Source organism: Danio rerio, chromosome 1, assembly GCF_049306965.1.
Source record: "Danio rerio strain Tuebingen ecotype United States chromosome 1, GRCz12tu, whole genome shotgun sequence".
Taxonomy (NCBI): Eukaryota; Metazoa; Chordata; class Actinopteri; order Cypriniformes; family Danionidae; genus Danio; species Danio rerio.
Genome location: NC_133176.1, coordinates 585,001 through 612,981, shown reverse-complemented (window position 1 = coordinate 612,981; position 27,981 = coordinate 585,001). Strand labels below are relative to the sequence as shown.

Below are 27,981 nucleotides of genomic sequence, written 5' to 3'. Positions count from 1 at the left end.
GAGAGAGAGAGAGTGTGTGTGTGCGCGCATGAGAGATCGAGCGAGAGAGAGTGTGTGTGAATGTGAGTGCGCCGCAGACAGACTCGCTCGCTGGGCTCTGGGTTGAATGCAGCGCTCAGTGCGGGATCATTGTGACCCAGAAGAGCGAAAGTTTGACGCAGTTTGTCCGCCATGAGGGAGCTGGTGTGGAGCTTCTGCCTCGTCCTGCTGTGTTCGGGCTTCTGCTCTCCCGGTAAGTACCGCACACCGATCGACCGGAGCTCCGGAGCGGTCCGAGTCTGAGAGTGTGTCCCGTCCGCAGTGTCCGTGTCCTCGCGCCAGGCCCACCAGTTCCTGCGCAGAACCCGCAGAGCCAACCAGGTGTTCGAGGAGACCAAACAGGGCCACCTGGAGAGGGAGTGTGTGGAGGAGAAGTGCACTAAGGAGGAGGCGAGGGAAGTGTTCGAGAATGACCCGGAGACGGTGAGACTCTCACTAACTACACCAACTCAGACATAACTAATACATTCAGCACTGCATCATCGCTAATGCTTCATCCAGCGACTCCCTGCTGCTCCCTAGGTAGTGTGCTCTGTGTAGTAAACTTTCCGTTTGAAAGGAAGCTGCTTCCAAGTTAGTGTGCACTCGATGATGTTCACTGTGCAGTCTACTTACTATGCATTTGACAGAAAGTTGCACTCTAGTTAGTGTGAATTTGATGATGTTTACTACTACATAATGGACAGGAAGTTGTTCCCTAGCTTGTGTGTACTCGATTATGTTTGCTACATAATCTGCTTTGCATTTGACGGAAAGCTGCTTCCCTGGCTAGTGTGCACTTGATGTGGTTCACTATTTATCCTGCTTACTTTGCTTTTGACAGAAAGCTGTTCTCTAGTTAGTGTGCACATGATGCTCAGTATATAGTCTGGTCAACAAGCTTCTCCATAGTTAATGTGCATTTGATGATGTACACTATTTGCTTTGCATTTGACAGGAAGCTACTCCCTAGTTAGCTTGCACTCGATGATGTTCACTATAGCTGCTCTCTAGTTAGTGTGGACTCGATGTCCACTATATAGCCTGGTCAGTCTGAAATTAACAAGAAGCTCCTCTCTAGTTAGTGTGCATATGAGGATCTTCACTATGTAGTCTGCTCATTCTGCTTGACCAAGAGTTTATCTGTATTTAGTGTGCACTTGATGATGTTCACTATATAGTCTGCTCATTTTGGTTGCCAGGAAGTTTCTCCCCATTTAGTGTGCACTTGATGATGTTCACTATATAGCCTTCTCATTCTGCTTGACAGGAAGTTTCTCCCTAGTTAGTGTGCATCTAATGATGTTCACTATATAGTCTGCTCATTCTGTTTGACAGGAAGTTTCTCCCTAGTTAGTGTGCATCTAATGATGTTCACTATATAGTCTGCTCATTCTGTTTGACAGGAAGTTTCACCCTAGTTAGTGTGCATCTAATGATGTTCACTATATATTCTGCTTATTCTGCTTGCTAGGAAGTTTCTCCCTAGTTAGTGTGCACTTGATGATATTCACTATATAGTCTATATAGTCTGCTCATTCTACTTGACTGGAAGTTTCTCCCTATTTAGTGTGCACTTGATGATGTTCAGTGTGACTCATGCATATTTATGAACCAAAATAATCCACCCAATTGAGAGATTTGTGTCTGCAGCAGCTCATGAATATTCATAATTATAGTACAGCATTGCTTTGAATATGTAACAGATGTGGAGAGATTGCAAAATAAATCAAGGTCATGGGTTAAAATCAACTCTAAAATTGTAAACCAATATTGGGTCGAATCTCAACGAACCCAAATCTTGAGTTAAAAATGATATTATAATTTAAATATAATAAACTAATAAATATATAACCCTATGTTGTGTTTGTCTGTATTTGAGGTTATGATAACCCGGCATGTTTCTGTCCAGTGATGTCTGTTGAGTCAGTGTGAGTGACTGTGGATGGATGAAAGTCAGTGTTGTGAATATTATAAGAATAATAATGTGATGTTCTGTCCTGCTTTGACATTCTGGCACCTGATTCCTGCTTTCCCTCAATGACCCAGCATGAGTTCTCACACACTGTTCTCCTCCGGGAACTGATATGCAAATGAGCCGGTGTGCGTGCCCTCTGATTGGTCCCTGCGGGGCGTGTCTCAGTGTTTGATTGACAGCCGAGTTCTGGAATGTGTTTTTGATGCAGGATGAATTCCGGCGTGGCGGCGCGTGTCTGCTGCTGATCTCACCGGTGCGCTGATTACATTTAATCCTGTTTGCTCCCTCTATGAGGATCAGACTTTGGGAATGTTTAGGAAGCGGGAAAGATTATGATGACATTGGCACTCTAATGCGTTCTATTAATAGCCTGAGCTGATTTATTCATGCACACACAGGTTATTATAGTGTTGGGTTTTATTGTGATGCTGTGTCTGACATCTGCTGTGCGCTTCAGTTTAGTTTTAGATCGCTTCATCATTGGTTTTGTTTTAGTTTGCTTTTAGTCATTTTGGTTCAGTTTTAGTAAGGAATCTGAATGGATCATTTGAATCAGTGAGTCTTTTACAGGAGAACAACTCTGAACAGATCATTTGATTTCAATAAATGATTACTTGAGACTCACACTGAACAGATCATTTGAATTGGTGAGTCATTTACTGGAGTGTTACTCTGAATGAATCATTTGCATCAGTGAGTCCTTTATTGAAGAATCACTCTAAACAGATCATTTGAATCATTTAAGGATTTACTTAAGATTCAGTTTGAACAGGTCATTTGAATCAGTGAGTCTTTTACCGGAGAATCACTCTGAAAAGATCATTTGATTCCATAAATGATTATTTGAGACTCACACTGAACAGATCATTTGAATCAGTGAGTCTTTTACTGGAGAAACACTCTGAATTGATCATTTGATTCATTGAAAGATTTACATGAGACTCACTCTGAACAGATAATTTGAATTGGTGAGTCCTTTAGTGGAGAATCACTCTGAACTGATAATTTGAATCAGTGAGTCTTTTACTGGAGAATCAATCTGAAAAGATCATTTGATTCAATGAATGATTTACTTAAGACTCACTCTAAACAGATCATTTGAACTGGTGAGTCCTTTACTGAAGAATCACTCTGAACAAATAATTTGAATCATTTAAGGATTTACATAAGATTCACTCTGAATGGGTCATCTGATTCAATGAATGATTTACTTGAGACTCACTTTGAATGAATCATTTGAATCAGTGAATCGTTTACTAGAGCCTCACTCTGAATGGATCATTTGAATCAGCGAGTCCTTTACTGGGAGAATCACTCTGAACAGATGAGTTGAAGTGAGTTGTTGACTCCTGTACAGATGTCATTCCAGTTCATAAATGAATTGTTCAGTGCAATGTGTGAGCCAATATAACAGGTGAATAAATGCATGCTAATTATCTTCATCTTGGTGGTTTTCAGTGACTGCTGTTTTATTTGATTAGTTTTAGTCATTGATTTATTGTGACATTTTTATTTCAGTTCACAGAAATGATTTCTGACCAATAGTTTTAGTCCTAGATTCAATAGTATAACCTTGATGGTCATGTGATGGTGTGTGCGTGCTGCGTGTCAGGGTTTCCTCTGTCTCTGCATGCATTATTGACATGCGGTGTGCGTGTGCTGCTTCTCTGACGCTGCAGATTTCTCTCTGCAGTGTGTGTGAGTGAGTCAGCAGTGCACCAGTAACCTGATTAAGCATAAGCCGCTGACTCTAACCTGTTCATCATGTGTCTTCATTAACTCAGAACTCATGTGGGAGGTCAGAGGTCACTGGGGTCACGGGTCTGATTGTATTGAAGACTTCAGGGAGGAGAAAGATGGATTTAGCACAGTTTTACTCCACCCACACCTCTGCAGAGCTGGAAAAAATCAGCCTTTGAGACTCAGTGAATCATTTACTGGAGACTCTCTGAACAGATCATTTGAATCAGTGAGTACTTTACTGAAGACTCACTCTGAATACATAATTTAATTCAGTGAATCATTTACTGTAGCATCTCTCTGAACAGATCATTTGAATCTATGAGTTCTTTACCGGAGATTCATTCTGAATACACAATTTAATTCAGTGAATCATTTACTGGAGACTCACCCTGAACAGATCATTTGAATCTATGAGTTCTTTACCGGAGATTCACTCTGAATACACAATTTAATTCAGTGAATCATTTACTGGAGACTCAACCTGAACAGATCATTTGAATCAGTAAATAATTTACCGGAGACTCTCTCTGATTGGATTGTTTGAATCATTGAATCACTATTAGAGACTCATTGTTAACAGATCATTTGAATCAGTCAATAATTTACTGGAGATTCACTCTTAATGGATCATATGAATCAGTTAATCATTTATTTGAGAGTCACTCTAAACCGATTATTTGAATCAGTGAGTTCTGGAGACTCGCTGTGAACAGATCATTTTGAATCAGTGAATCATTTACTGGACAATCACTCTAAATGAATCATTTGAATCAATGAGCTGTAGACTCGTGAACAGATGTCTGTCCAATTCACAAGTGAAATGTTCAGTGCAATTTCTGACCCAATTAAACAGGTTAACAGATACAGCTCAGCTTTCTTTCACAAATGAAACACTACTGTCTGCTCCATGAGCAGGTGATGATTTCCCCTCTTCTAAATAACCTTTTATTGAGCTTCATTCAGTGATGTAGTGGAGAAAAAAATACAGTATCTGCTTGGGGATGTGGAGAAGGTAAAGTTTCCTGAAATAGATAATAAATAAATAAAGTACAGACACTTCAAACATGTATTGAAGTGAAGTTAAAATACTTCCCGTACTGGTGTGTGTGTGTGTGTGTGCTTCATACCATTTCAGAAAGCAAGACGGGACACATTATCCACCCAGATGAAAGGCAAAATATGAGCTGAACATGTCAGGACAGGAGCTCATGTGAACCACTCGTAGCCAAACACACACACACACACACACACACACACACACACACACACGTGTTTTCATATCCAACACACATCCATTAAACTCTTGATAATCAGTCCAGCGGGTAATCATGTCTTCTCTTTTTATCTTTATAGGAGTATTTCTACCCCAAGTATCAGGGTGAGTGTGTTTATCAGCTTTCTCTGTGTTCTGTTGTTGGGTTTGAGCTGATGTTGTTGTGTTTTGCCTTGATTTTCAGCTTGTATGGAGAGATTTGGGGATTCAGAGAAGAAGAAACAGGATTTGATTACCTGCGTTCACAGTGAGTCACACACACACACACACACACACACACACACACACCTGTCTGTTCATTAGGAGTGTGTGATATTGACAAATCTATGTTCAGTAATAAAGTGATTCATTCAAAACTGCTGATTCATTTCAATGTCTTACTGATTGGCTCATTGAATCAAATAAATCAAATTGAGTCAAATGATTCATATAGAAATCAATTCATTCAGAAATGTTCTGCTCTGGCTGTGTTTGAATCATTTTCATTGGCAAAACAGAAACAGTGTGTGTGTGTGTGTGTGTGTGTTTGTATGTTTGTTTGTTTGTGAGTGAGTGAATCTGTGTGAATGTGTTTGTGTGTGTGTGTGTGTGTGTGTACCTCATATTCCTTACACTGAGCACCAAATGTCCCCACAAGTATAGCAATACCAGTAAATTTTATTGTGTATTATTTATTTTGGTCTCCATAAGGAAATGACTCATAAATCAGACAGAATGAAGTATCTGTGTGTGTGTGTGTGTGTGTGTGTGTGTGTGTGTGTATGTGTGTGTGTGTATGTGTGTGTGTGTGTGTGTGTGTGTGTGTGTGTGTGTGTGTGTGTGTGTGTGTGTGTGTGTGTGTGTGTGTGTGTGTGTGTGTGTGTGTGTGTGTGTGTGCAGAGCTGTGTAGTTATTAATATCTTCATGAAGCTTTACGCAGTGGCATTAATCTTCTCTCTGATCATCATTCTGGTGACCGTCCGTCAGTAAATGCCGGTGTGTGAAGCCCCTCTGGTGGGTGTGTGTGTGACGCTGCTCATGACGCTGCTCTGACGACTACTGGAGGCTCGTCCTGCTTTTCTCTTTCTGCTGATTGGTCCATTGCCTCGTGCTGTGCTATGTTTGGTCATTCAGTGTCCAGCAGATCCTGAGTCAGAGAGACAGAAGCTGCAGCTCTGAGCGCTTCTTCTGTTGTCACGCACACACACACACACACACTCGCGCAGCGTCAGCAAGCACATCCCAGACTCATCAGAACACATTGACATTCAGCCTGAAGAGCGGACACACACACACACCGTCACGACCGCGCACTGCAGAACACACTGCTCTTACTCAGAGTCTGTCCAGATATCTGAACACTCTGAATCAGAGGCTTTATCTAGACAAGCACAACATGTAGTGCTGGACGACATGGCAAACATTTATATCACGATATATTTCTTCATTTCGGTCTATACGATATAATTCTGATATCGATATGGACAATATTAAAGAACGCACACAATGGATGTCTGTAACTACAAATGTCTGCAAACTGAATTTGCACATGAGAGCTGTTCAGAGAAGCGAGATGAGTCTGCAGTGTGGACATGGATCATTTCTCACTCGATAATGCTGTTTTTAAACCTTAAACTAAGATAATTCATGAGTTCACACTTGCAAACGTTTCAGAATACAGCGTATCGGGCGTGTTGTCCGGGGAGAGGGCTCTGAGCTCGGGGAAGACACCCCAACTCGAGTTATTCCCCTTATCAGGAAATAGAGAGGAGTTGGGATTCGAGCGAAGTATCTATCCCGGCCCCAGAACGCTCCCCCGGGAATGTAATGCTTAAGAGGTGAGGTGTCGGGGTGGTGGAGGGATGCTAAAGTCGTCAGATACTGCAGGTAAAATACTTCTGCGTCAGGTGACCGGCGTAACCAACGGTGCATGCAGCGCGCGTAGCTGTGCATTTATACTTCTGCTGCTGTCTCTGTTGGCCTGCAGTAACACTTCCGAAACACTAGTGGGCAGTGATGTGTAAATGTTCCTCTGTGTTAAGTTTCTTCGCTGGTGTTTTGTTCTTTCTCTCATTTTGAGGCAGGAACCGGCGTATGTGCAACAACTTTAACAATGAGGTAAACACAAAACAAAACTTTCCATCCGGAGCTCCTTCACGGGACTCCACACTTGTAAACAATCACTCCATCAGGCCCGCGTGGCTCTCGGTCCCGCCCAGACTCGTCAGCACTACAAAGCTGACCAATCACAGAGCTTGCGCTACCCGTCGTTGCGACTTGTAGTTACATTTTTTGAAAGGTGCACGTCGGGTGTATATAGGGGTTTGATCAAGAACTGATTGGGTAATAGAATAATTGTCAATGACGTATTTGATGCTGTAACTTCTGTGCATGCTCCTGAGTGTGTGTTTTTGTGAGCGGGTTGCTGCTGTGTTGGGGACGGGCCAGAGGATAGTGATGCCGGCTCAGCATCGTGATGTTTATCGGCCATCGGCAATGGATGATGACATCGTCTGTCGACTCAACCCTAAAAGGGTGTCCGCGGTGTCTTAAAATGCATTAAAATTTGATAAATCAATTATGAGGAAATTACTGCCCTTAAAAGGTATTAAAAAGTTTTAATCGCATTTTTACAAAATTTTAAGCGTTGTCTAAAGTGTTTGACTCCAATAAAGCATAAATATTGCTTAAAAATATATATTTTCCTCCTATGTGATGTGGTTTACATGGTTTACATGATGTGTTTTACGTGATGTACACAACCGTGTCATTTATTCTTATAAGCTTTGCTTCTTCAGAGCTTATCTGAGTTCTGTTGCATGGTTGTGCTCCATTGATTTATTTAACTACAGCTGTTTATTAAGCTAAAGGTTTGATGAGTACTTGAAGTGGCGATGAGGTCTTAAAATATTCTGAGAAGGTCTTTAAAAAGTTTAAAAAGTAAAAAAGTTACCTTTAGGATTCCTGCATTATTTATGATGTATTCTTACAGGGAACTACAGGCGAGCTGATGTGCATTAATGTTATTTTTTTTCTTTAATAGGTCAGATTTTGCCAGTGGTATGAATAATTTCAGGCTGAACTGTGTCTATGTTCTTCATGCGTCACATTAGAGAAGCTGAATGACTTTGTGTCTCATTGTGTTTGTGTTTTCTCTCACACAGACATTCCAGACCAGTGTTCCCCGAACCCCTGCTATCATTACGGGACGGTGCGCTGCGAGGACAAAAAGGGCGAATTCCGCTGTCACTGCTTCACAGGATGGAGCGGCGCCACGTGTCAGAACGGTAAAAACACACCGTCAGCCTTCAGATTTGATCTCTAAGAGCCTCAAATTTCAGACGACGTCTCTATTTCTAATCTCTCAGATCTCCATGTTGGGCTGTGCAATGTGATGATATACAAGTGAAGTCTCCTGTCTCCTGAACTCTCCTGTTAAATTATAATTATTCAGTATTTTATCCACAATTTGTGTTTAACAGAGGAGATTTACACATCTCTAATCATAACAGTGTTAATAACTCATCTCTAATAACTGATTTATTTCCTCTTTGTCATGATGACAGTAAATAATATTAGACTAGATATTCTTCAAGACACTTCTATACAGCTTAAAGTGACATTTAAAGGCTTCACTAGGGTAATTAGGGTAATTAAAAGTTATAATTTGGTTAAGTAAACTTCTTTTTTTGTCTCATTTCCAGCCAAAAATGTAACTGGTTAAATCAAAAGTATCTTTTCCAGGGGTATGAATAGTTTGAGGCTTGACCTATATGGTGATATATGAGATCTGGACGTGTCCTCTGACAGAGTGTGCCTGTAATAATGTATTGATCCAGATGCATTGCAGTGAATGTCATGGAGACACTGGAGACTGAAGCAGTGATGCAGCGTTTCTCTTCTGCTGCTGCTGGCCTGATTATGAATCTGCATGTGCTCTTGAGTTAACTCTGGTACAGCGGTAGATCATCCATCATGTTCTCCAGCGGTGTCGAGTCAGCATAAGCACTGGACAAACTTTGCTGAGTTAAGATCCTCTGGTGCTGCTGAAACTGAACTCTTCCTGTAGAGTTGCTGTGCTGCTCACTTAAGAAAGCAGCAGTGGTTGCATCCCAAATGACACACTATACACTCAGTTTAGGGTCGTCCCAAATGGAACACTGACTTTTTTACCAAATCATTTCCCTCTTGATGTTTAACAGTTGCCAAATCAGTGAAATAAAAGACCAAATTACCAAACAGTAGCTTTGATGAGTATAACCACATTTAATAATTCACATTTATCAGGAGACGCTTAATCACTCATGGTACGTAGGAGATTTTTGCTCACACAACTCAAAATAAACAAAGGGATCCACCCGCAGTACCTGTAAGCTTTCCCCTTAATCAGGAGCTCCACCCCTTAATCATTAGCTCCACCCCTACGTTAGTAGGTCAATACCTTTATAAGTAGCTCCTCCCCTCAATCAAAATCTGCTCTCCTTAATTAAAAGTTCCTTCACTTCATCAGAAGCTCCGCCCCTTCGTTAGTAGGTCATTACCTTTATCGGTAGCTCCTTCCCTTCATCAGTAAGTCTTTCCCTCTATTAGTAGCTCCTCCCATTCATCATCAGCTCCTCCCCTTAATCAGAATCTTCTCCTCTTCGTTAAAATTCCTTCACTTAATCAGTAGCTCCTCCTCATCCGAAATCAGCCCCTTCATCATTAGGTCCTTTCCTTTATTAGTGGCTCCTCCCATTCATCATCAGCTCCTCCTCTTCATAAAAACTTCCTTTACTTAACCAGTAGCTCTTCCCATTCATCATCAGCCCCTCCCCTTCATTCAAAGTTTCTTTAACTAATTAGTAGCCCCCCCCCCCCCCCCTTCATCAGTAGGTCCTTCCTTTTAATTAGTAACTCCTCTCAGTCATCATCAGCCCCTCCTCTTTTTTTAGTAGCTCCTCCCATTCATCAACCCCTCCTCTTCATCAAAAGTTTATTCACTTGATCAGTAGCTCCTCCCCTTCATAACTAGGTCCTTCCTTTTATTAGTAGTTCCTTCCATTCGTCATCAGCCCCTCCCCTTCATTAAAAGTTTCCTCACTTAATCTGTAGCTCCTCCCCTTCATCAGTAAGTCTTTCCCTCTATTAGTAGCTCCTCCCATTCATCATCAGCTCCTCCCCTTAATCAGAATCTTCTCCTCTTCGTTAAAATTCCTTCACTTAATCAGTAGCTCCTCCCCTTCATCCGAAGCTCAGTCCCTTCATCATTAGGTCCTTTCCTTTATTAGTAGCTCCTCCCATTCATCATCAGCTCCTCCTCTTCATTAAAACTTCCTTTACTTAACCAGTAGCCCCTCCCCTTCATCATCAGCCCCTCCCCTTCATTCAAAGTTTCTTTAACTAATTAGTAGCCCCCCCCCCCCCCCCCTTCATCAGTAGGTCCTTCCTTTTAATTAGTAACTCCTCTCAGTCATCATCAGCCCCTCCTCTTTTTTTAGTAGCTCCTCCCATTCATCAACCCCTCCTCTTCATCAAAAGTTTATTCACTTGATCAGTAGCTCCTCCCCTTCATAACTAGGTCCTTCCTTTTATTAGTAGTTCCTTCCATTCGTCATCAGCCCCTCCCCTTCATTAAAAGTTTCCTCACTTAATCTGTAGCTCCTCCCCTTCATCAGTAAGTCTTTCCCTCTATTAGTAGCTCCTCCCATTCATCATCAGCTCCTCCCCTTAATCAGAATCTTCTCCTCTTCGTTAAAATTCCTTCACTTAATCAGTAGCTCCTCCCCTTCATCCGAAGCTCAGTCCCTTCATCATTAGGTCCTTTCCTTTATTAGTAGCTCCTCCCATTCATCATCAGCTCCTCCTCTTCATTAAAACTTCCTTTACTTAACCAGTAGCCCCTCCCCTTCATCATCAGCCCCTCCCCTTCATTAAACGTTCCCTCACTTAATCAGTAGCTCCTCCTCTTCAACATTAGCTCCTCCCCTTCTTTAGTAGGTCATTCCTCTTATCAATAGCTCTTCCCATTCATCATCAGCCCCTCCCCTTCATCAAAAGTTTCTTTAACTAATTAGTAACCCCCCCCCCCCCTCATCAGTAGGTCCTTCCTTTTAATTAGTAACTCCTCTCGTTCATCATCAGCCCCTCTTTTTTTAGTAGCTCCTCCCATTCATCAACCCCTCCTCTTCATCAAAAGTTTATTAACTTAATGTGTAGCTCCTCCCCTTCATCAGTAGGTCCTTCCCTTTATTAGTAGCTCCTCCTGTTCATCATCAGCCCCTCTTCTTCATCAGTAGCTCCTCCCCTTCATTAGTAGGTCATTCCGTTTTTTAGTAGCTCCTCCCATTCGTCATCAGCCCCTCTCCTTCATCAAAAGTTTCCTCACTTAATGTGTAGCTCCTCCCCTTCATCAGTAGGTCCTTCCCTTTACTAGTAGCTCCTCCTGTTCATCATCAGCCCCTCCTCTTCATCAGTAGCTCCTCCCATTCATTATCAGCCCCTCCCCTTCATCAAAAGTTTCTTCACTTAATCAGTGGCTCCTCCCCTTCATCAGTAGCTCCTCGCCTTCATTAGTAGGTCATTCCCTTTAAAGTAGCTCCTCCCATTGATCATCAGCCCCCCTTCATCAAAAGTTTCTTTACCTGATCAGTAGCTCCTCCTCTTCATCAGTAGGTCCTTCCCTTTATTAGTAGCTCCTCCCATTCATCATAAGTCCCTCACCTTTATCCGTAGCTCCTCTTCTTCATCAGAAGCTCCTCCTCTTCATCTGAAGCTCCTCCCCTTTTTATTGGATAGGTTTATCCTACTGTAAGCACATTCAGCTGCTCATCTTGGCATTTCCATTAAGCAGTATTTTTATGCAAGATTCCAACATGCACATTAAAAGTAGGTGGATGGAAACACAGCAACTGGTGATCCCCTAGCAACCACACCGCCGTCACTCAGAGCAGTGATGCTGGAGAGTTTTGTGTTGGTGTTTAATGCAGTGTGTGTGTGTGTGTGTGTGTGTGTGTGTGTGTGAGTCAGTGTTTGGGTTTGAAGCTCTTCCAGACTCACACAGAGCCGCATTCATCTCTCTGATGATTCATGAAGATCTGCAGCTTCAGCTCAGAGGGGAAAACTCTGAGCCACTTTCTTCCACACTGAGCCTCCTGCTGCCGGACTCCGCCCACCGGCGCAGCTCCAGCCAATTAGGAGTCAGCCTCTGAGTGCGAGCTCCAGCTGATTGGCTGACTCTGCAGTTGTGTGTGTGTGTGTTCTGCAGATGTGGACGAGTGCATCAGTGGAAACGGCGGCTGTGAGCACGTGTGTAACAACACTATGGGCAGTTATAAATGCTCCTGTGAGGACGGATACCGGCTGTCGGGTCACCACAGCTGTCTGGGTGAGTGAAGCTGTCAAACACATTCAACACTAAACACTATAGAAGTACACACCTGCTGTGACTCCAAAGATTCAAACAAACCCGTACTTCAGTGTGTGTGACTGAAGATTCTGCAAGTTTTGGGACACACTACTTCTTCAATAACTGACTGTTCTGTTGCTTAGTTACGTCCCCTGTCAATCATCTCCAAACATCATTCGTTCACACATAAATTCATATTTAATTTCCTACAATAGATTCAGCAGCAGCAGTGTGTTAATCTGCCACAACGTGGAGAATGTGGTGTAAATATGTTCCAGTTAGCTAGATATGAATTAGCAATCATTCAAACAACAAACAACTTACTAAAGCCTCTTTACATGACGGTTGGTCTTGCATGTCCGCCATGTTTGTAGTTTGTTTACACTTTTTACCAGAGTTTGTAGTTCTAATCAAATTCATGTCCACTGCACAATGTATTACGGGGACGCAGCAACTGTTTCAGATTACAGCGTGTTCAGCCATTCACTAACCCTGATATTTTATCCACGGCTGCTCTTTCCTCTTCAGAATCAAAACTGCCGTAAATATAAACAAAAAACAACCAAAAACATGATCATATCTGTAGCAGCGTCTTATTTGTGGTCATATATCTGAGAAGTAAATCATTAAAAGCATCATGATGCATCCGATATCTCTGCACTGCGTTTACACTTCGAGTTACTTTGGACTCGATGAAAAATGTTCATCAAAACCACATTATATCAGAAAAAGCAAACAGTATATATTTCACTATGATATATGTTTATTTTTGTTTTTGTTGTTATATAGTGGAGGTGAATTTTTTATTGTATAAATATTGAATGTTCTGTTAATGCTGGATTTACCCAGAAGACATAAAATTCTATATTTTTCATAAGATTCCAATTTTTTTTATCTAATTCAAACTAAATGTAAAAATTGTATTTGAAATTTGAATTAACTTTGAATTTATATTACTGTCATTGTTGTTACCATAGCAACTGTAGAATCACCACTACAGATCAATTACTGTGTTACCATAGCAACTGTAGAATCACCACTACATACCAATTACTCTAGTTGTTGTGTTACCATAGCAACTACAGACTCACCACAACAGATTAATTACGATAGTTGTTGAGTTACCATAGCAACTGTAGAATCACAACAGATCAATTACTGTAGTTGTTGAGTTACCATAGCAACTGTAGAATCACAACAGATCAATTACTGTAGTTGTTGAGTTACCATAGCAACTGTAGAATCACAACAGATCAATTACTGTAGTTGTTGAGTTACCATAGCAACTGTAGAATCACAACATATCAATTACTGTAGTTGTTGTGTTACCATAGCAACTGTAGAATCACCACAACTGATTAATTATAGTTGTTGTGTTCCCATAGCAACTGTATAATCACCAGAACAGCTCAATTACTGTGATTGTTGTCTTACCATAGCAACTACAGGATCACCACAACATATTAATTGCAATAGTTGTTGTGTTACCGTAGCAACTGTATAATCATCACAACAGATTAATTACGATAGTTGTTGAGTTACCATAGCAACTGTAGAATCAGCACAACAGATTAATTGCTATAGTTGTTGAGTTACCATAGCAACTATAGAATTCCCCTCAACAGTGAATTAGTATAGTCAATTATAATTATTTTAATTACTATAGTGGTGTTTTTAGGGTTTTAAAAGCTTCATTCTCTTGTTAAAGATTTGGCATTTCTTTTTTTCGTAGTTTTTCACCTTTTATTGGGATGTGATAGTGGAGGACAGACAGGAAAGCATAGGGAGCAGAGAGAGGGGAAGGATGAGCATAGGACCTTGAGCCGGGAATCAAACTCGGGTCGCCCTGAGCACTATGGTGCTGTATGTCAGTGCACTGAACCACTGGGCTATTGACGCAGACAAAAATGTGTCATGTCTTCAGTGTATGCAGCGCCGGCAGTGCAGTGACTGTATATTTTGTATGGTGTGCAATGGTAGATCAGTGTGTGTCCGTGAGCTCTCTGAGTGTGTGTGTGCTGTTCTCCGCAGATGTGGACGAGTGTGTGGAGACTCCTGATGTGTGTGGAAGCGCTCACTGCTCAAACCTCATTGGTGGACTGGAGTGTCTGTGTGACGAGGGCTTCATCTATGATAACATCAGCAGGAGCTGTGTAGGTCAGTCTTCAGCAACACCATACACATTCAGGAGATGCGTGTGTGTGTGTGTGTTCAAATTGCACAATAAAAATTGAGTAAAACTTAATAAATAATATAAATTCAAAAATATGATAATAAAATGATAACAATAGTAATAAATAATATTGTTTTGATTTGAGGAATATTAGTTTTTTTTTTACACAAGACTTTCTTAAAACTAATATAGTTGTATGTGTGTGTGTGTGTGTGTAATCGCTGTGTGCACTGCTGCTGTCTTTCAGATGTGGACGAGTGTGAGACGCACGTGTGTGAGGAGGAGTGTGTGAACACGCCTGGAAGTTTCCGCTGCTTCTGTGACGGTCGTCTGGGAAAGAGACTGAGCTCAGACATGAGGAGCTGTGAGGTGAACAACACACAATACTAGCAGATTATAGGAAAAAGTCAAACTAAATTATAATAGCGGCGTCTCAGTGGTCAGCGCTGTCGCCTCACAGCAAGAAGGTCTTTGGTTCGAGTCCCGGCTGGGTCAGTGTGTGGTTCTGTGTGGAGTTTGCATGTTCTCCCCGTGTTGGTGTGGGTTTCCTCCGGGTGCTCCGGTTTCCCCCACAGTCCAAACACATGCGCTATAGAGGAACTGATCCACACAGTCTGTGTGTGAATGGGTGTTTCACAGTACTGGGTTGCAGCTGGAAAGGCATCCGCTGTGTAAAACATATGCTGGATAAGTTGGTGGTTCATTTCACTGTGGCAACCCCTGATGTATAAAGGAAAATGAATGAATGAAATTACAATCTACCATGTTTGATGAGAAGTAGCGCTGACAAATGATTAATTATAATTAATTGCATGCTAAATAAAAGGTAATATTTACAAAATGCACTTGTTATTGGTGTGTACTGTGTATAATTTTGTTTATTAAAACATATGCATGACTATATTGTATAAAATACTTGCCTATGTTTACATATAAATATTTATAATACTGTATATTTTTGTATTTTATGTATAGTGTGTGTGTGTATTTATTTATTTATATATATATGTATTCATAAATATACACAGTAAATATTCATTCATTCATTCATTTTCTTTGGCTTAGTCCCTTTATTGATCAGGGATCGCCACAGTGGAATGAACCGCCAAATATTCCAGCATATATTTTACACAGCGAATGCCCTTCGAGCTGCAACCCATCTCCGGGAAACATCCATACACACTCATTCACACTCATACACTAGGGACAATTAAGCCTACACAGTTCCCCTATAGCGCATGTGTTTGGACTGTGGGGGAAACCGGAGCACCTGGAGGAAACCCACACCAACACGGGGAGAACATGCAAACTCCACACAGAAACACCAACTGACCCAGCTGAGGCTCGAACCAGCGACCTTCTTGCTGTGAGGCGACAGTGCTAACCACTGCGCCACCGTGTTGCCCAAAGTAAATATAAATAATGTAAATACAAACTTTAATCTCGGATGTACTAATGAAAAACAATTACATTTATGGAACACTAAATCATAACTGAAGACACAAATCACTGAAATAGAGTAATTAATAATTAAGATGCTGGAGTGGTATGATTTAAAAGCTTGGTTAAGTCTTTCTGCACACACACACACACACACACACACGCACACACACACACACACACACACACAGTTACTGCTTTAGTTGTGTTTATTATCTCTGTCTTTCACTTTTATCTGCTGATTAGTTTTACTTTCGTTTCTGTCTTTTAGACTCTCTGACTTTCAGTTTTCATTGACACTTTTAATCTCACTGCTTGATTTCTTTGTTTTTGTGCTTTTTTTAACTCATTCCTCTAGAAAATGAGCCGTGGTTTTGTTATAAATGATTATATAAAAGTCTAGTAAACATGTTTTTGGTGCATTGGTGATTGTTTCTTATCATTTTTCACAGTTAAACTTTTATTAATTAAACTGTGGTTAATTTTTGCTTTCTGTAGGTCAGTTGTTTTATTAATTAATTAATTTATTTATTTATTTATTTTTATTATTAATTAATTTCATTTTGTTGTTCTCTGTTTTTGTTTTGTTTGATTATTATTTTTCTTCAGTTTTAGTTTAGTTTTTGTCGTTTTTGTGTTGTGTTGTTTCGTGTTTTGTCTTGTTTAGTCATAAGCATGACTGGACTGTGACTGGCTTCAGTTTCATCATGATAAGCCTCTGCAATAATGTGATGTTATGATATATTGTTATGATTGTACAACAGTGACCGGGTCGACATCAGACCGCCAGTATAAACACAGCTGTATCCTGTTGTTCTCAATTATATCACATGTGTGTATTTTACTAGTTTAGTGTTTATTTAAAATGTACATGATTAATTCTGTATATTTGTACATATTACAGTGCAAACCCTTTGAACATTATCGTGTGTGTGTGTGTGTGTGTGTGTGTGTGTGTGTGTGTGTGTGTGTGTGTGTGTGTGTGTGTGTGTGTGTGTGTGTGTGTGTGTGTGTGTGTGTGTGTGTGTGTGTGTGTGTGTGTGTGTGTGTGTGTGTGTKKTTCAGTCCATTAGTCTGGATCGGCCGCTGGACATGAGGAGAAACTCTCGCTCTCTGTATCTCGGCCGGATGTTCAGTGGTATTCCTGTGGTGCGACTCCGCTTCCGGCGCAGGGTTCAGACTGGGTGAGCAAACACACACACACAGAAACACATATCCACACGGACACACAAATACTTACACACACACTCAAACACATTTGCTTACACACTCACACTCTCTATCTTCTCTTCACTGATAGTGCTTTCTCCTCAGTTTCACAGCAGAGTTTGACCTCAGGACCTTTGACCCCGAGGGCGTGATCTTCTTCGCTGGTGGACATTTGAACAGCTCCTGGATCGTTCTGCTGGTGCATCATGGGAAACTGGAGCTGCAGCTGAAGTACGGAGTCGTGAGTCGAGTGACCAGCAGCGGACCGCAGGTCAACGACGGGCAGTGGCACAAGGTGAGAGGTCAGAGGTCACGAAAAAATGCTGCTCTTATTTAGAGTTTTTGAATTGTTTCTAGTCCAAATATCTAAAAATTATTAAATTAAGAAGCATTTTCTAGACAAGCAGTAAATATCGTGTTGGAAAAATGACCTTTTTGCAGTTCTACGCCTCATTTTCTGTTTAACTAAGAGATGTAAATAAGGCATTTTAGTGACATTTTAAGCACAAATTTGAGCTGGATTACCTGTAGCTTGTTCCATGGTCAACATACCACAGTTTTTGGTGTATAAAAAGATATTTCCCAAAGATTTACACTAAAGAAATATGAGAAAATGCTCATTTTTAAAATACTAATGTATTACATCAACCATTAGAAAAAAATGTTTTGAATCTCCTAAAGTCTGTGCTCTATTGGTATTTATTAGGAAAATGGCAAACTTGGCAGCACATTCAACTTTCCTCAATCAGAATTTGGCCATTTGAATAATACAAAATTTCAGACATAATAATAATAATAATAATAATTACAATAATAATAATAATGATAATAATGATAATAATAATAAAAATAATAATTACAATAATAAAAATAATAATAATTTCAACAATAATAATAATGATAATAATAATAATTACAATAATAATAATAATAATAATAAAAATAATTACAATAATAATTATTATTATTATAATAATAATTACAATAATGATAATAATAATAATAATAATAATTATAATATAATAATGATAATAATAATAGCAATAATAATAATAATTATTATTATTACAATAATAATAATAATTACAACAACAACAATAATAATAATAATAATAATAATTACAATAATAATTACAATAATAATAATAATAATTACAACAATAATAATAGTAATAATAATAATAATTACAACAATAATAAAAATAATAATTACAATAATAATAATAATAATAATAATAATGTACAGCTTCATGATTTATCAAGCTTCTCTTGTAAAAAGTCAAATTGAAAATTCTCGGATAACATCAACAACCTAATTAGTGTTCAAATTAATTTTAAAACAGTAAATAAAAGTTACTTGTAAAATAATTTCTCTATTTAAAGACAGTACAGTAGCAAAGGATGACCTCACTTATGTCAGTCTGTATGTTTTCTTGCACAGCTGAATGTTGGACTGAAATAATTGTTTGCATCAGCCAAAACTGATTGGAAGCGTCAGCCAACAGAAGATTCTGCTTGGTCTTAAGGAATTTTTCAACTGATTATTTTTACTGTTAAAGATGGCATATCAGTCAAAATAGGACACATGAGCTCATGTATTGGCCAAAATCTGGACCTTTGTCAGTGAGGGGTGGGTCTTTCGAACCATATGAACCCCCCCGCTCATTTATTGTGAAGTGTTTCCCATTTATTTGATATTATTAGAAGCATGTTCTGAGAGATGTTCTGATTGGTGCAGATCTCGGTGGAGGAGCAGGGGCGGAGCCTGGTCATTAAGATTGACAGGGAGGCGGTGATGAAGATCGCAGTAAACGGAGACCTGTTCACTCTGAATAAAAACATGCACGAGCTGAACCTGACGGTGGGGGGAGTTCCCTTCAGAGACGATGGGCTGGTCAGCAGAGTGAGTTTAACACACACACACACACACACACACACAATGAACAAATCACAAATTCATTCATTCTCCTTTGGCTTAGTCCCTTATTCATCAGGGCTCGCCACAGCAGAATGAACCACCAACTATTCCAGCACATATTTCACACAGCGGATGCCATTTCAGCTGCAACCCAGCACTGGAAAACACCCATACACTCTCATTCACACATACACACACACTTATAGGCCAATGTAGTTCATCAATAGTGCATGTGTTTGGACTGTGGGGGAAACCGGAGCACCCGGAGGAAACCCACACCAACACGGGGAGAGCATGCAAACTCCACACAGAAACACCAACCGAGGCTTGAACCAGCCACCTTTTTACTGTGAGGTCACAGTGCTAACCACTGAGCCACTGTGATGCCCCATTTCTGATGTCATGTGTGCTTTGATTGAGCTGAGTTACTGTAGTGGGTCTGTGTGATTATTATCTGTGTGTGTGTTCCAGGTTAACCCACGGCTGGACGGCTGTATGAAGGACTGGCGCTGGTTAACCGGTGAGGACACGTCCATTCAGGAAACCATCCGGCACAATGAACGCATGCAGTGTTACGCCGTCGAGGACCACAGCGCCTTCTACCCCGGACACGGGTTTGCATACTTCAACCACAGCCATGGTGAGTGCTGGAGGTGCACACTGCAAATAATGCTCTCTTACTCAGAGTCTTGGATCTGTTTCTAATCCAAATATCTCCAAATTCTGAAATCAAGAAGCATTTTCTAGACAAGCAAAACAAAAAGTCTTGTTTTCAGAAATATTGAGTTAAGATGAAGTGAGTTTTTCCTTCAAACAAGCTAAATAATCTGCCAATGAGGGAAGAGAAATAACCTCGTTTTTCCTTTGCCATTGTAATGAGTCGGGATGACGGAGGTGAAGATCCACGTGCAGCTTTATATTTATATCTAGTTTGTATAAAGTGTTTTATTTTAGAATTGATTTTAAATGTATTTTTCTGTTTGATGTTAGGGGTGTGCAAGTGCATTCTGAAATATAATTTAATTTAATATTCATTCATATGCATGTGTTATTAACTGTTTTTGTAGCACATTTCATTCATTCATTCATTCATTTTCTTTTTGGCTTAGTTCCTTTATTAAGACTTACGGAATGAACCGCCAACTATTCCAGCATATGTTTTACGCAGCAGATGCCCTTCCATCTGCAACCCAGTACTGGGAAACACCCATACACTTGCACACACTCACATACACTACGGCCAATTTAATTAATCAGTTCCCCTATAGCGCATGAGTTTGGACTGTGGGGGAAACCAGAGCACCCGGAGGAAACCCACACCAACACGGGGAGAACATGCAAACTCCACACAGAAACACCAACTGACCCAGCCGAGACTCGAAGCAGAGACCTTCTTGCTGTGAGGCGATTGTGCTACCCACTGTGCCACCGTGCTGCCTGTAGCAGATCTGTCTATCAATAACTTGTTTATCATTTTAATGATGTATTTTATTGTCCTCACAGGAGACAATCAGACGCTCAGTGTTCATGTGACTCTGCGTGCCGCATCCTCCATGGGGGTTCTGTTCGCTCTGGTTCGTCAGGACAGAGTCCCGTTCTCCATCTCTCTCTCCGACTATCATCCAGGGACCCTCCAGTGGACCAAGGTGTGTGTGTGCATGAGTGTGTATGTGATTGCGTGTGTGTGTGTGTGTTAGTGATGGGAGCTTTGAAACGATTTAATTAGTTGCTTCGCAAAGTGATTCAGTTTTGAGCATTCGAAATAGCAAATGCATGGCGACATCTGCTGGTCAAAACCATGTAAATGCAACAAAAACACACATTACATCAATTAGAATTGACTTTTTCAAATTTTATTTATTTATTTATTTTATTTAAATATTGTACATATTAAAGGCGACCTATTATGCAAAAATCCCTTTAAACCCCAGTGAAGTGTCTGCAGCAGTGTGAATATCTCCAGCAGCCTCCAATGGTCAACAGTAATGAAGTGTATTTGTTCTAATCAGATGAAAACAGTCTGCAGAAACACTGTGATTGACATTCTCCCTTTGTACGTGTCATCAAAGGGGATAAGCCCCGCCCACTAGTGTCCATCTCTCCATCTCATTAGCATGTCCAGCAGCCCTGAGTGAGAAGCAGTCGTCTGTCCATTCGCCATTAGAGTGTTTGAGCTGCTGAAGATGATGTCAGCATAGACTAAGAGGAGATTTGTAGCTCCGTCCTCTCAGAGCACAATCTCATTTGCATTTAAAGCAACAGTCACCAAAACGCCACAATTAGGATCAAAGCCTGAAGGGGTCATTTTCAGAGAGCTGGAGAACATTATCTGTGTGCTCAAACTTCACTAACTTCAACATCACAATCTACATACTCTAGAGACGTCAGAGATGCATTTTACATCTTGTAAAAGGGGCAGAATATGTCGTCTTTAAATTCAAAGTAACCTATAGATGCACTTAACTTATCATCTAATACCATCATTAAATATTAACACACATTAAATGTGTTCTTTATCAATTTTCAAGGCTTATATATGGTTTGTTTTATGGTGGGCTATTCTAAACAAGACAAGAGACTAATAAATGATGTTCCTTTTCATAATACATTAAAACATCTACAAACTCATAAATGGAAATGAGGTCAGGGAAAAACTATTAAACATGCTAAACTATCAGCCTTAAAGACTATTAAAGATGCCACAGGGGTGCGATCTGAGTGAAGCCGCATGATTATTGTGGATTTTATAGGATTACACTGATCGCCCCCTAGTGGAGAATCATCACATTTTCTGAATATTTCAAAACACTTCTGATATAACAAAGCCATTTTTACTGAAGTTATGTCCACTTGATGTGTGCTCTGGAACCACTGATTTGAACAAAAGAAATGTTAAAGGTTTGGAAGTTTGATGAAGCTGCCTTCACTAGTGTGTATCTGTGTGTTTGAGATGCTGCAGTGAGGTGTGTTCTGCTGGTCTGAAACTCTTCTGTTGATCTGTAACCCTCAGCATGTACTGGTGTCGTTGGGTGATGTGGTTGTGGGCAGTGTCCCAGTAAACCTCAGCGATGGACAAACACACACTGTGAATGTGACAATGTCCGGCAATGACTCCGTGCTGGAGGTGGATGCTCAGCTCGCTCAGATGGAGATGATGGAGGGTGTTGACTCTCTGGATCTCACATCCTCATACAGCACCTTCATAGGGGGCATCCCAGGTAATGTCTCACATTGGTCTGGTATGGTCTCACATCCACCTCGCAATAGTGTCATAACAATCCCACATATTATTATGTTTCTGAAAGTTTGACATTTGTCTCAAATAAGTCTCAAATTAGTCTCATATGGTCTCAAATCAGCCTCGCAATGGTGTCATAACAATCCCACATATTATTATGTTTCCGAAAGTTTGACATTTGTCTCAAATAAGTCTCAAATTAGTCTCATATGGTCTCAAATCAGCCTCGCAATGGTGTCATAACAATCCCACATATTATTACATTCCCAAGAGTCTTTTGCCTCAAATAAGTCCTGTGTTAGTCTCTTTAGTCTCCTATAAGTCTCACATCCATCTCACAATAGTGTCACAACTATCCCACATATTCTTACATTCCCAAAAGTCTTACATTTGCCTTCAATTAATCTCAAATTAGTCTCATGTGGTCTCAAATCAGTCTCACATCCACCTCGCAATACTGTCATAACAATCCCACATGTTCTTATGTTTCGGAAAGTTTGACATTTGTCTCAAATAAGTCTCAAATTAGTCTCATATGGTCTCAAATCAGCCTCGCAATGGTGTCATAACAATCCCACATATTCTTACATTCCCAAGAGTCTTACGTTTGCCTCAAATAAGTCCTGTGTTAGTCTCTTTAGTCTTCCATCAGTCTCAAATCAGTCTCACATTCATGTTACAATAGTATCATATCAAGTCCCTCATATTCTTATGATAGATACATGCCGTATCATTTTAGTCATATATTAGTTCTACACCAGTCTTGTCTCTCATCAGTCTCATATTTATTATCAGTTATATGTTAGTCTCACATATTCTCATATTAGTCTTGTATTAGTCTCTCTTCAGGCTCACATTAGTATGTCATAATTGTTATTCTCACGTCATACTCATATTAGTCTGTCATCATTCTTGTATTATTCTCATTGTTATCAGTCTCACATCATCATATTAGATTCTCATAAGCCTCACATTAGTCTCACGTCATTCTCGCATAAGACTCATAGTTATTCTCTGATCAGTCTCACGTTTGTCTCATAACTCTAAATCTTGCATCAGTATTATATTAGCCTTTTATCAGTCTCACTTAACTTTTTTGATTAGTTTTATGTTAGCCCCACATCATTTTCATTTCTGTTTCTCATCAGTCTCATATTGTTCTCATAATTATCAATGTCACATCATCAAATTAGTCTCTCATTGGTCTCACATTAGTCTCTTATTGGCCTTATGTTAGTCTCACATCATTCTCATATAAGTCTCACAATTATTAGTCTTGCATCAGTCTCACATCATTCTCATATTAGTCTCATCAGTCTCATGTTAGTCTCACATCATTCTTACAAATCTTATATTAGTCTCACATCAGTCTCATATTAGTCTCATCAGTCTCATGTTTGTCTCAGATCATTCTCCGGAGTCTCATATTAGTCTGTTTTCTCACATCAGTCTCATATTAGTTTCATCAGTTCTAAGTTTGTCTCAGATCATTCTCATGAGCCATAAATTAGTCAATCATGAATATTGGTCTCACATCAGTCTTATATTAGTCTTATCAGTCTCATGTTTGTCTCAGATCATTCTCATGAGTCTCATATTAGTCTGTTTTCTCACATCAGTCTCATATTAGTCTCATCAGTCTTATGTTTGTCTCTGATCATTCTCATGAGTCTCATATTAGTCTATCGTCTCATATTAGTCTTATCAGTCTTGTTTGTCTCAGATCATTCTCATGAGTGTCATATTAGTCTATCGTCTCACAACAGTCTCATATTAGTCTTATCAGTCTTATGTATGTCTCAGATCATTCTCCGGAGTCTCATATTAGTCTATAATCTCAGATCAGTCTCATATTAGTCTTATCAGTCTTGTTTGTCTCAGATCATTTTCATGAGTCTCATATTAGTCTATCGTCTCACATCAGTCTCATATTAGTCTTATCAGTCTTATGTTTGTCTCAGATCATATTAGTCTATCGTAAATATTAGTCTCACGTCATTCTCATATTAGTCTCATCAGTCTTGTTTGTCTCAGATCATTCTTGTATGTCCCATATTAGTCTATTTTGATTATTGGTCTCACATCATTCTTATATTAGTCTCATCAGTCTTATGATAGTCTCACTTAATTCTCACAAATCTTGTATTAGTTTTTCATCAGTCTCATATTAGTCTATTATAATTATTAGTCTCATATCATTCTCGTATTAGTCTCATCAGTCTTATGCTAGTCTCACATTATTTTCATGTTAGTCGTATCAGTATTATGTTAGTCTCAAATCATTCTCATATTAGTCTCGTCACTCCACTTTAGTCTCACATCATTCTCATAAATCTTGTATTAGTTTTTCATGAGTCTCATATTAGTCTATGATAATTATTAGTCTCATTAGTCTTATGCTAGTTTCATATTAGTCTAACCATAATTATTAGTCTCACATCATTCTCATACAAGTCTCATCTGTTTCACATTGAACTTGTGTGAACACTGAACTGCAGTATCATCACTCTTTCCCCTGCAGTTTCTGAGAAGGCCAGTAGTTCAGTGTTATATTCTCCAACTAGAGCAGAATCTGCTGCTGGTAATGTACATTATTGTGTTGTTCCGCGTGTCTGTGCAGATGTTTCTCTGGTGTCGAGCCCCGTTTCTGCCTTCTTCACGGGCTGCATGGATGTGCGAGTGAATGGGCAGCTGCTGGATGTGGATGAGGCCCAACACAAACACAACGACATCCGCTCTCACTCCTGCCCTCTGGTGGACACACTGCAATAACAGCGGCTTTACCCTCATCTGGATCCACTGAGCGGTTCCTATAGGCCTTAATAAAGCCAGATGCACAACACACACACAAACACAGCACAGCCGAGACGCCACACACACTCATGTATTACTCACTGATGCTTCCATTAGACCAATCCAACACAAGCTACTGAGAGTGTGCTGTAAAATACTGTAACTGTACATATGCCAGTGTAAAATGCTTTAGAGGACTAAAAACACCCAACCGCCATAACAGGCCTGGAGAGGCTTGATGTAGGTGCTCTTCATCATCATTATCGTTCAGTTTGAGCGGGAGGTTTTCTAGTCCCTCATTTGTTTTTTAATCTTGTTTTTATTGTTGAAATTGTTTTATATTTTTGTTCATGTTTGTTCGCTCTGTGTGTGAGACTGAAACGCTTGTTGAAGACAAATAAAGTTGAATGTTGTTATTATTATATTGAATTCTGTCTTTTAAATCCATGGACATTCACAGAGAAACAAAACTATATAAATGAAACTGATAGAGGAACATGATGGATTCAGTCTTCATCAATTCTTGACAAAAGAATAAATGAATACAAGTTCCTGTCACTGCGGCTGCTCCTCAAACTCTACTAAACTCGTCTGTTTCCACATGCATTTTATTGAATATAACAGAATGAGAAAATCATGATGAAACTATAAATACATTTTATTAGACGAGCGGTGGTTTTGTGCAGTTAAACCTTGAACAGACAGACAAAGACGAACAGCGGAAATCTGAAAACACAAATTTGCACAGGGAAAAGGGTTTGCTTTCTAAATCTAGAGGATTTTAGCTTTGATTTATAGTTTTAGAAATTCTAGGCAGAGAACAGTCACGCCAGGAGTTTTCTTCGCTAAAATGTTATGAAAAAAAAAAACAAAAAATTCCTGAATGTGTTTCTCTGGTGTTGTTTTAACACTTTTATAAAACCTACACTTTGCTCCAAGCAGAATCACTGGAAAGAGTTTCTAAACCTGAAACCTTGAAGACCTTATGGCGGAAAAAAATAAGACCTGCAGGAATTTTTGGAAGCACAAAATCTATAATTTAGTAAGAAAAGAAACTGGCAGTTGAATAGTTGATGTTTAGTGAATCTGGCTTCTGGATCTGCTGTACATCATGTGTTAATATGGTGCAGTTTCATCCACATGGCTGATTTATGTTATTCAGGAATCTGATATAGTCATGAATCATTGATCTGATGTGACTAAATTACCCAGTGGATTTTGTTTGTTTCATTCTGATACGGATCACTTCATACTTCCTAGCAGGGGTTTTGATTAATCTATCATTTAAACACACAATAAGCTATATATAAAATAACTTACTGTCATTACATTAAAAACTACTAACATCTATAATTATATCTATACATTTGTCCTCCTATGAACATACCCATACCAGCTAACCTGGCCCTAACCTTACTCTAGACAAACAACAAAACTCATCCATAAACCTGTCCATACAACTGGCCTATCCCTAACCTTACTCAGCCCTTAAACCCGCCCATATATCTCTAAACCTGTAACCCTTAACCTGACCACTAGCCTTTTTCCTTACCTTAGACAATCCTCAATCTAACCTTTACCTACCTAAACCTCTAACCTGGTCCCTAGCCTACCCATACCTGTAACCTGGTCCCTAGCCTACCCATACCTGTAACCTGGCCCCTAACCTACCCATACCTCTAACCTGGCCCCTAACCTACCCATACCTCTAACCTGGCCCCTAACCTACCCATACCTCTAACCTGGTCCCTAACCTACCCATACCTCTAACCTGGCCCCTAACCTACCCATACCTCTAACCTGGCCCCTAACCTACCCATACCTCTAACCTGGTCCCTAACCTACCCATACCTGTAACCTGGCCCCTAGCCTACCCATACCTCCAACCTGGCCCCTAGCCTACCCATACCTCTAACCTGGCCCCTAACCTACCCATACCTCTAACCTGGCCCCTAACCTACCCATACCTCTAACCTGGCCCCTAGCCTACCCATACCTCTAACCTGGCCCCTAGCCTACCCATACCTCTAACCTGGCCCCTAGCCTACCCATACTTCTAACCTGGCCCCTAACCTACCCATACCTCTAACCTGGCCCCTAGCCTACCCATACCTCTAACCTGGCCCCTAGCCTACCCATACCTCTAACCTGGCCCCTAGCCTACCCATACTTCTAACCTGGCCCCTAACCTACCCATACCTCTAACCTGGCCCCTAACCTACCCATACCTCTAACCTGGCCCCTAACCTACCCATACCTCTAACCTGGTCCCTAACCTACCCATACCTGTAACCTGGCCCCTAACCTACCCATACCTCTAACCTGGCCCCTAACCTACCCATACCTCTAACCTGGCCCCTAACCTACCCATACTTCTAACCTGGCCCCTAACCTACCCATACCTCTAACCTGGTTCCTAAATCACCCATACTTCTATACTGTTCCTTAACCAGCCCTACGCTACCCATACAACTAAGCCTTTTACCTAACCTCGACCCTTAACCTATCCTTACTATTAATCCTGTCCCAAACTTTATCCAACACTTAACCAACCCATGCCTTAACCAATCTTCAACCCACCAATACCAGTAAACACATCGCTTTTAACCAGCCCATACCATAAAACTGTCCCTGAATTTGATCAACTCTTAACACACAACACCTGTCTACAACCCTGACTGTATTCCCCTCAGCAGAACCTAGTGTTCTCAGTAGGGCATGAGCACAGTAAGCACACTACAGCTCAGTTGAGCACTCAGTAGTACACACAACTATAACAGCAGCACGCTTGAGTCCAAGACACAAGAGGAGGAAGTAAAAGCTGAGGTCCAG

The 27,981-nt window shown here is 40.2% G+C and overlaps 2 protein-coding genes across 21 annotated transcripts in view; one reads left to right on the top strand and one right to left on the bottom strand.

Annotated features, from left to right (window-relative positions):
- The first annotated feature begins 101 nt into the window (after positions 1-101).
- Positions 102-25,571, top strand: gas6 (growth arrest-specific 6). 4 transcript variants are annotated; one of them, NM_199978.1, is given in 15 exon segments: positions 102-232; positions 302-462; positions 5,093-5,117; positions 5,197-5,259; positions 8,156-8,278; positions 12,238-12,357; positions 14,410-14,535; positions 14,799-14,920; positions 17,057-17,175; positions 17,306-17,495; positions 18,939-19,103; positions 19,590-19,758; positions 20,622-20,764; positions 22,129-22,336; positions 24,977-25,571. In NM_199978.1, coding segments are annotated over 15 exon segments (1,947 nt in total). In that variant the 5' UTR covers positions 102-171; the 3' UTR covers positions 25,129-25,571.
- Positions 25,572-25,791: 220 nt separating this feature from the next.
- Positions 25,792-27,981, bottom strand: part of tmem255b (transmembrane protein 255B) — an 18,867-nt gene continuing 16,677 nt past the window's right edge. For 4 of the 17 annotated variants that reach the window (XR_012404820.1, XR_012404853.1, XR_012404860.1 and 1 more), the window contains 2 exons: positions 27,262-27,981; positions 25,792-27,000 (listed from right to left, as the gene is read on the bottom strand). The exon at positions 27,262-27,981 is cut by the window's right edge and continues 324 nt beyond it. The gene's annotated coding sequence lies outside the window, so the exon portion shown is untranslated. The other 13 variants (XR_012404830.1, XR_012404872.1, XR_012404857.1 and 10 more) reach the window with 7 other exon arrangements.